The sequence below is a fragment of the Berghia stephanieae genome, chromosome 2, assembly GCF_034508935.2.
Source record: "Berghia stephanieae isolate SIO BIC M18660-M18661 chromosome 2, UCSD_Bste_1.3, whole genome shotgun sequence".
Lineage (NCBI taxonomy): Eukaryota > Metazoa > Mollusca > Gastropoda > Nudibranchia > Aeolidiidae > Berghia > Berghia stephanieae.
The window spans coordinates 101338009-101348008 of record NC_088361.1 but is presented as its reverse complement, the minus strand read 5'-3'; the positions used below and the strand labels follow the sequence as shown (position 1 = coordinate 101348008).

The 10000-nt window shown below is 37.9% G+C and overlaps 1 protein-coding gene across 21 annotated transcripts in view; it reads left to right on the top strand.

Moving 5' to 3' along the window:
* Positions 1-10000, top strand: part of LOC144966059 (uncharacterized) — an 83535-nt gene that overhangs the window by 52385 nt on the left and 21150 nt on the right. For 13 of the 21 annotated variants that reach the window (XM_078902078.1, XM_078902079.1, XM_078902088.1 and 10 more), the window contains 2 exons: positions 6628-6836; positions 8886-9038. In XM_078902078.1, the coding sequence (XP_078758204.1) occupies positions 6628-6836; positions 8886-9038 (362 nt within the window). Of the gene's footprint in view, positions 1-1340; positions 2236-6627; positions 6837-8885; positions 9039-10000 lie in introns of those variants that run through there. The other 8 variants (XM_078902095.1, XM_078902094.1, XM_078902098.1 and 5 more) reach the window with 4 other exon arrangements.

The window sequence follows — 10000 nt, the reverse complement described above, 5'->3', positions numbered from 1 at the left end:
TGTTTTGTGCTTTAAAATTAGGTTGTTACTGCACCAGGGAGACTAGATGTCAAATTGTGTGGGAGGGACAAACTGATCTATTTGTGTCTTTTTCACGATTGACTTGGTGCTTTGTACAATCTTCCCCGTTTTTATCAAAATTGTGTTTTTCCTCAGTCAGTAAATGTTTAGGTATTTTGGTGAAGTTTCCAGAAGTCTTTGGTTTGCCTGTCAGAGTATAGGGATAAGGGACAAGGCCAGGGGGAGTAGCCTACCTTGTGAACTATTCGATTTCTCTGCCTGTAACCCTAGAAATAGGTTGTAACCTAGGACTTCATAAGAAGTCACAGGTTGTAACCCATCCATTTATTCTGGTTCTATGTCGGGGTGAAACACGTGACTAAATACAGGCTTTAACTTTAATTCAAAAGGATCAGAAAAAACAAATTGCTCTTTTATGCTGTTGAATATTGTTACTTGTTTTTCCTCGGTAAAACAAAAATAAATGTATTTCAGATTGCGGACTCTAAGATCATTCCTTTTCCGGCAGATAAATCACTTTAACAAAATATTGAAATGTTAGATTAATCCCCCCCCCCCCAATGTGAGCTTTTAAATAGCGCAATATCCACTAAACGTGCTCAAAGGGGTCCATGACTTACAGTATATAGTAACACTTAACATGTAGGACGGGACATGACGCCTGTTGGGCGATATTACAATTCTATTCAGACAGAGACAACGCTGCTAACGGCCAGGTACTCATTCTACACCTGAGTACGGCGAGGGAATGTGAGTAAAGAGCCGAGCCATTTCCAAAACTATGCGCCGAATGATGCTCTAACTCAGGACCTTCCGATCTGAAAGCGAGTGTCATACCACTCGACCACATAGCCACACACTAATTATTTGTTGTTGTTAGTTTGTTTGTTTGTGTGTTTATTTATGTGTCTGTTTGTTTGAGAAAGATCTAGACCAGAGATGCCCCCATGACTGTGGAGTCTTTACACGGAATCGATTCCAATTAATAAATTGACATGGACCAAGCGTCGAGTTCAAAGATGACCTTTCAAATACTGAGATTTCTTGAATGAGGTTTTTTTTTTTCTACTGACAGAATATCGTAGCGAAAACATTTCATTGATTTATTGAATCGGACGCCGATTGAAAAGGTGCATTGTCATGTAGAAATAGAAAACCCAGGCCAGAGACGTTTGGATGTATGGAGTGATTGATTGAAACTGTGCGTTGATTGAAGTTGTCACTGGATTGCAACACAAAGAAAAGGGAGGGGTTGTTTGGTTTTTTCTTTCTTTTTTTTCATTATTTAGTTTCCCCTCTTTATTAGACCACAGAGCTTTGCCAGTATTAATCATATTTAAAGTCGGTTACAGTGAAAGATAATCAAAGGTTCTTGCTGGATTGATAATGTTGTTTTTAATAGTTAAAAGAGAGAGTTGATCTTAAGTCAGTATTTATATTATGAAACAAGGTTGTGTTTGTGTTTTAAATCAAATCGTAAAATCATCACAATACCATTAGATTTCTTGTTACAGCGTGTCTGGGATGGGAAGTTGTGGGCTGGTATTGTGTGGGTGGTAAAATATGGTCATGATATTGTATGTTGTGTTCAGTGATGGCTTGGAATGGTGCGCACTTATTGATATTTTCAGTAGATTGGAATACAAAGGGAAAACAGTTATTTCATATTATAATATAACCTGGGAGTTTTATGAAGACCTCGAGAGGTCCCAGGTTTGAGTTTTTGCCACCAGATTGACGACAAAGAAGTGTCCAGTGCGTCCTTTCTGTAGAAAAATCTTGGACAGTCACATTCCGTCCATCTGGTGTTTTAGTCATGTATTTGTTTTTATTGTTTGTCTGTTGCTTTTGTTGTTGTTGTTGGCTGAAGAAAGGTTTTGAGCCCGAAACTCTCCGTATTTGATATCGTGTTCTTATTTGAAGCTTTTATATTCAATACCGTTTATTTCTGTGATTCTAGTCTGGATTTGGGATTTAGGATTATTTGTAATCAAGGACAACTCTGTATGTTGTTGTTGTTGTTTTCTGGATGTATTTACAAAACACATTTATAGTAAAACAGCGTGTTTGTTTATGAGTGTGAGGCCAAGGAGACCATAGTTAATTCATGGAGTTAGAAAAGCGATTGTTCTACAGGAGAAATCCTGTCGTCTACACTCTGAGGCGAGAACGAACATTTCCTGGCTGGTTTGCCCAACATGTGCCCAAGAGAAGGTAAAAATTAAGAAATGTGACCATCACCTAAAAACGGGTTTTTGTGGGGATGGACCTGCTGCAAAAAAAAATTGAATTAGAGATGATGCCATTAAGTCGTTTTCGTAACATTCGCCATAGAGTTTCCCCCATACAAAGTCATTTTGAACATGTAAACACCAAAATTTGTTTTCACCAGTCAATGGGTTGGGGGGGGGGGGGGGGTGAGTAGGGGTTGATTAATGGAATATATACCAAAAGCTGACGATCTAGCACCAATAGAAAACTATAAATAGATTCTAAAAGCTACAAAAAAGTGTGGACGAAGCATTAACTTTGTCTCCATTTATTTGACATTTTATAATGCTATAGTAGTCCTTCAAAGCCATGAGGCCCATGGACCAGGAGTTTATCTCGGTTTCTACAGCGTGAAACAGACAAAAGCAATTGCTTGCTATCCTTTGGATAGGACGCTAGTCTACCGCAAAATACGTTCCGTCAGAATAAGACCTAGCTACCCAATCACTGCTGGCTGGACAGGGGAATCAGAAAAAACCTCGACTGCACCCGGAATCGATCTCGGTCCCTTTTTGCATATGAAGCGAGTGCTCTACCAACTGAGCTATCGGGACCTCCGATATAAAGCTATAACTACTGTCATATTTATGCTAGATTGTCAGTTTTTGGTCAATCTTTTAGTTTTCAAATTTACCCCAGAGAAACTGATGAAAACTTATTTATTTTGTTAGTAGATTTAAAAGTAACTCAATACCGGTGTTGTCTTATGGCGATTCTTACGAAAATGATGTTTTGATACAGCGTCATTGAAGTCAGGTGACATCGTGGATAAACCTGATAACCCACGTTTTCTTGAAAAATTGAATTATATGAAATATGATAACTGACCAAGTGTTAAACCAAGCCCATAATTCCATTCGGCTATCAGACCTGAAAATATGAGCACGTCAGCCCACTGAGTTGAAAGTGAAATTTTTTAGTCTTTGGCTGTTTAATATAATACAAATTCCATTCGGGTTTTTTTTTCTGCTATAACCTCAATGGTTGGCATCAAGTTTTCATCGAAAGGACACATAGGGAATGAGATTAGCGGAAGAGTAGCGTCCCTTGATTGGACGTCACCCATAGTCTGTGACGTCACCGGCGGAAAAGTTATTAGAGAGAGAACGTCATGTTGGTTGTGCGCGGGAAGCGAGGACGAGAGACGCATGCGCACAACCAACATGACGTTCTCTCTCTAATAACTTTTCCGCCGGTGACGTCACAGACTATGGGTGACGTCCAATCAAGGGACGCTACTCTTCCGCTAATCTCATTCCCTATTACTGATTAGATGGGTTGGGTTACAATTTGAATGACAGCCAATTTTCAGAACTCATTCATGCCAACTTTGGGACTCATAAATATTCCTGAACTATTCTATATAGATAGCAATATTCACAAACGTGATGAAGGCGGTATGCAAGGGGTACAAAGAATGGTATATTTATATTGTATTAGAAAAGACAACTAGTATAGATAGGTCGACTGATTTTGGGGGATGGTTTGTTTTTTTCTTGTTAGTTGTCTTTCTTGCTTTGTCTGGGACCTTTCGACCATTCTTGTTCGGATCGTTCCATCCTTGTTCATATCGTTCCATTCTTGTTCATATCTTTCCATTCTTGTTCATATCTTTCCATTCTTGTTCATATCGTTCCATCCTTGTTCATATCGTTCCATTCTTGTTCATATCTTTCCATTCTTGTTCATATCTTTCCATTCTTGTTCATATCGTTCCATTCTTGTTCATATCTTTCCATTCTTGTTCATATCTTTCCATTCTTGTTCATATCGTTCCATTCTTGTTCATATCGTTCCATCCTTGTTCATATCTTTCCATTCTTGTTCATATTTTTCCATTCTTGTTCATATCTTTCCATTCTTGTTCATATCTTTCTATTCTTGTTCATATCGTTCCATTCTTGTTCATATCTTTCCATTCTTGTTCATATCTTTCCATTCTTGTTCATATCTTTCCATTCTTGTTCATATCTTTCCATTCTTGTTCATATCTTTCCATTCTTGTTCATATCTATCCATTCTTGTTCATATCTTTCCATCCTTGTTCATATCGTTCCATTCTTGTTCATATCTTTCCATTCTTGTTCATATCTTTCCATTCTTGTTCATATCGTTCCATCCTTGTTCATATCGTTCCATTCTTGTTCATATCTTTCCATTCTTGTTCATATCTTTCCATTCTTGTTCATATCTTTCCATTCTTGTTCATATCTTTCCATTCTTGTTCATATCTTTCCATTCTTGTTCATATCGTTCCATTCTTGTTCATATCTTTATCTTACACCGGTGCCTTCTCCTTAATTTCTTAATTTGATATTGTAAAAATCCAGCTTGTCCCAAATGATTCTAAAATGTCCAACAGATTGAAGGACGGTGTTAATTCATTTCCACCTGGTTGTGACGTGTTTGCATGTTTGGAAGGCAAGAAATCCTGATTTAAAATTGGGAAAGTCAGAGATAGAGATTTTCTTGTACTTTCTTTATATCAAAATCATCCATAACTTTATTGTCATTGTAACTTAGACATCATATATGAATACAATATATATATATATATATATATATATATATATATATATATATATATATATATATATATATATATCTATTGACCCAGTTTTCAGTGCCGTAGCAGGACGTAACAATTTCTTGTCACCAGTTGAACAAGACGCTGACATTCCAAAGAATCCATCAGTTAAATCTAAACAAGAGTCCAGTGTCCTGGATGGAAGGGAAACCAGTGGGGTGTCGGGGGGGGGGGGGGGGGTTGCGGGGGGGGGGGGGGGGTTGATGTATTTTTAACTTGCAAGGAATTGAGCCTTGACTGAAAAGTTTATTGATTATTAAGTGAGCTCGCGATCGAATGCAGCAAAAAATTGAAACTAATCAAGTTGAAGAATAAGGTAATAGAATACCAATAAATACCACAAGCAGCGTAAATGTTCCTTTCATACAAACCACTTGACAGCCACTAGCCAAGGTGTTGGTGACATTTTCACACTCCAATGAGTTCCTGATAGCGACAGAATAAATAATATTATTTACGAACAATTTTATGAAGAGCATTCATAGATATCGTTGGTTGTTATCGTATTCTATCGCCAAGCCTTCGTTTATCATTAACTATCGCTCATTACCTTTTTATCTGGTTTCAAGTCAATTAGATTTGATAGAGTTCGAAGATTGTAGTGCTTTTTTAAAGTCGGATATTCTTTGTGCTTGATTGTTTGTTTGTTTTTTCGTTTGTTTTTGCTGGGGGTTTTTTGTTTTGCTTTGTTTTGTTTCTTTTTTTTTCATTGCGGAAGTTCAATCTATTTCTAAAATAGACTCATTATCTATCATTGAAAACAAGAAGTAATATAATCATTTATACGTTATTTAGCGATAATTGTCGAGAGATTGATTAACGATACCATAACTTATTGATTTCGAGAAACGTTGCCAACATAAAGATATAAAGACCCATAATAATCAACGCCACCAATCAAATGACTTAACTAATCTCTTGTTGATTTGTGTGGGTTTTTTTTCAAATGATACATTATTATGGTAGTGGCATAGCATCTACATTAGGACAACATCCAACAATTACAACAAAATCGACTGAAACAACAAAACATTGAGCTGTATAGTCCACTTACTTACTTACTTACTTACTTACTTACTTACTTACTTACTTACTTACTTAGTCCGCCCCTTGGGGCGCCCAACATGAGCCACAAATCTTCGCCATTTTGTCCTGTCCTCCATAAGCGTATAGTCCAATTTCCACTTAATGTGTTAAAAGCACTTTACAGCGTGTTCCAAAACAACAACAACGGTAAACACTTAAGACGAGACACGACGCATGTAAAGAGATTTTGCGATTTTTGTTGATGGGAAAAATGGAACTAAAAAGAACTCAACTTAGAGCCCCCCCCCCCCCAAGCGGGACTCGAACACGTGACCAACCGATTACTACGTTAGTGTCATACCACAAGCCCAAAAACCCGATTACCATACGATATTGAACTAAAAACGCTTACAAAAATTCTATGGAAAATATCAAATTGAACTGGGTTCGAGCCTCGCGCTCGGCGCATAGTTGAGTCCTTGGAAAAGGTTCTTTACTCACATTCTCTCACCGTACTCAGGTGTAAAATGAGTACCTGGCCGTTAACAGCGTTGTCTCTGTCCGAAAAAAAATGTAATAATGCCTAACAGGCGGCATGTCCCGTCCTACATGTTAAATGTTGCTGTTGACCAGGGACCCCTTGAAAAGCGCTTTGAGCACATTTAGTGGATATTGCGCTATATAAAGCTCAATTTTAACTTATTGTCATTCTACTTCCCCAGGGTCAACGATAGACAGAGGCGATTCCATTCCGAGCCTCGACGAGTGGCTGGCAAACCAACAGTGCCAGCCAATGGGAATGCCTTAGCTTTCCCCACGCCAAACAGCAGCCATCTTGTAAACGGTAACCATGGAAACAACTCATACACAAACCATGATCCACCTAGAGACGGAAGAAGGTTACAATCTCTGCCCCCTTCCAAACCCACAAGTAATTCAAACACAAACATTTGCCCTCCAAACTCAGTTAAAGCGAAATTGTATTTTACACAATATTTGAAAAGATTAACCTTTTTAAGAGAGAGATCTTCTGTTCGACCCGAAATATCACATTGGTTTGTAAATATAAATCATGGATAAAGTTGGTTCTTTTTCCATACAGAATTAGTACGACTTTACCTGTCCATAAACGTAATCATTTACGTCCCTTACTAGTTAGATTTTATCTGTCCATATTAGTTAGATTTTACCTGTCCATATTAGTGAGATTTTACATGTCCATGTTAGTTAGATTTTACCTGTCCTTATTAGTTAGATTTTACATGTCCTTATCAGTTAGATTTCACCTATCCTTATAAGTAAGAAGATTGTACCTCTCCTTACTAGTTATATTTTACCTCTCTTTAAGTAAGGAATTAGGTTTTACCCGTCCTAGTTGGTAAATATATTGCCTGAACTTATTAATAAGAATTTGCCTGTTCTTAAAAATGTTATCTCTCCTAAATTGTTTAAATGTTGCTGCTCGAAGCTCGAAGAAATAAATAATAACGTGAAGTTGAATGTAAACTTCAATTTAATTACAAAAACAGATCAAATGAACGTTTCGGGTTTCCCCTTTATCAACAAAACAGGATGATTGAAACACCACATCATCTCATTCATCTGTGGTGTTTCAATCATCCTGTTTTGTTGATAAAGGGGAAACCCGAAACGTTCATTTGATCTGTTTTTGTAATTAAATTGAAGCTTACATTAAACTTCACGTTATTATTTACTCCTAAGTAGTTAGATTTTAGGCCTCGCTGTCTTTTGTCATTTCGTGTTGCTTCCTTTTTTTATGCAATTTATTTTTAAATTGTTAAATCAGGAAAAATTAGAAACCGAAATTTCCATCAGAACCACGAGGGCCAGTGTTACGGTGTATCCAGGTGTCTGTGGAGGTAAAAGAGAACGTTGAAGAATGTGAATAAAGAGCCCCCCCCCCCCCCTCCAAGAGCTAAATAACAATGTGAAATTGAATGGAAGCTTCAGTTTAATAAACGAAAACAAATCATATAGACGTTTGGGGTGTTTTCCCTCTATCAGCAAAACAGGATGAATAAAACACTACAGACAAATGAGATAATGTGATAATCTGTTTTCGTTTATGAAATTGAAGCTTACATTTAATGTCACATTGTTATTTATTTCTTCGAGCCTCGATTAGCACCATCTACACATACCATACACTCTCCGAGGACTCACTCTACATTGCGTCAGCCAAATCGGGACAGGAGGATTAAATCAAGATTCCATGGGGCACGATGTATTGTCCCATCCGAGAGGGGAATGAGATTAGCGGAAGAGTAGCGTCCCTTGATTGGACGTCACCCATAGGCTGTGACGTCACCGGCGGAAAAGTTATTAGAGAGAGAACGCGAGGACGAGAGACGCATGCGTACAACCAACATGACGTTCTCTCTCTAATAACTTTTTACGCCGGTGACGTCACAGACTATGGGTGACGTCCAATCAAGGGACGCTACTCTTCCGCTAATCTCATTCCCTATTAGAATACAACTTTGTTTTGTTTATTCATCTTAACAACGCCTCTACCACATTATCTCATTCACATATAGTGTTTCATTCATCCTGTCCATTTTATCTGCTTCGTAATAGTCTTCAACAGTCGTAACGTCACTTCCTTCCTAATGACGCTTGGTAACTTAGTAACACTGGCTCTAAACTATCGGAACAATGGCGGAGGCCCGTATAAAATAGTTCTCCGGCGAGCATAAAAGCGTATCCAGAGGAAAAAAACCCCATAAATTTGATCATGTTTTGACTTTTACACATTCTGATGAAAAGTTCTAGCCAGCATGAAGAATAAAAAGTAATGATTTTCTTTGTTTAGAACCAAGATGGCCGCCGTTGCCGGGCGGCGTGACATCAGACTACTGAATCCAATTAAATGGAAGCTTACATTCAATTTCACAGTGTTATTTATGAGTCAACCAATCGTTTCCTTCAAGCCTCTAACATTCAATCTTTCCTTCTTTAGAGGACGAGATCGATGATTCCCGCCAAGTACGATCAGCTCCAAACAATGAGGGAAAGAAAGGTCAAGGGTCAAATCACACTGGAGGCAACATGGCGGGGTCACGACCTCCACCTTTGCCCAAGTCAAGGATAAGCAATAATGATGCAACAAGAGGTTAGTGAAAGCCACGGTTGATATTTTTAAATTTTAATCGTGACCAAAAAAAATCTTAACACCTCTCAAAAATAAAAAACAAACAATCAAATTACAAGAATATGTTGAGGTATCAAATTTGTTTGATTGTTAAACCAAACTGGTTATTCTAAGGCGTCTAAAAGACTGCATGAGAATTTTCCAAACTGGTTATTCTAAGGCGTCTTAGACTGCTGGGGAATTTTCCAAACTAGTTATTCTAAGGCGTCTAAAAGACTGCATGGGAATTTTCCAAACTGGTTATTCTAAGGCGTCTAAAAGACTGCATGGGAATTTTAATTCATTATCTACCTGGATTTGGCTTAGCAAGTTTTGAAAGTTATCTTAAACACGAGAGTGAGTCAAAAAGTCATGGGACAAATCTCCTACTGAGTTCATTTCTTTTTCATGTGACGTCATATTTGGCTCAATTCAACTTACACGTACTCTTTAAACCAAAAGTTATAATTTTTAATTATGTCAAATTTTGACAAATTTATGGCAGTTCAAAATAGCTGTCCCCCATGGATGTCGCCAGCGACAGAAAGCTGTCATTGAATTTCATGTTTTCGAAGAAGAAACATCGAGTAACATTTTTAAATGCATTGGTGACGTCTATAAAACTCCGGTATTTTGTAGAGGCAATTTCTAGGTGGGTTGAACCTGTCAAGCATTGGATTGACGACAATGTCTTCCCCTAAGACCGAAAACTTCAAAGCTGAAAATGCAGCTGGGAAAATTATGCCACAGTGTTTTGGGACATTAGATGTGTAATCCTCGTTGATTTCCTACCACAGGGAGCCACTGTCAACTCTGAACGGTACAAATAGACCTGGAAGAAACTGAATGCAAGAATTCGTCGAGTTAGACCGTCTTTGGAGATGGAACGAGTATTGTTTCTTTGTGAAAATGCTCTTACACACACACTCACACACACATACGCG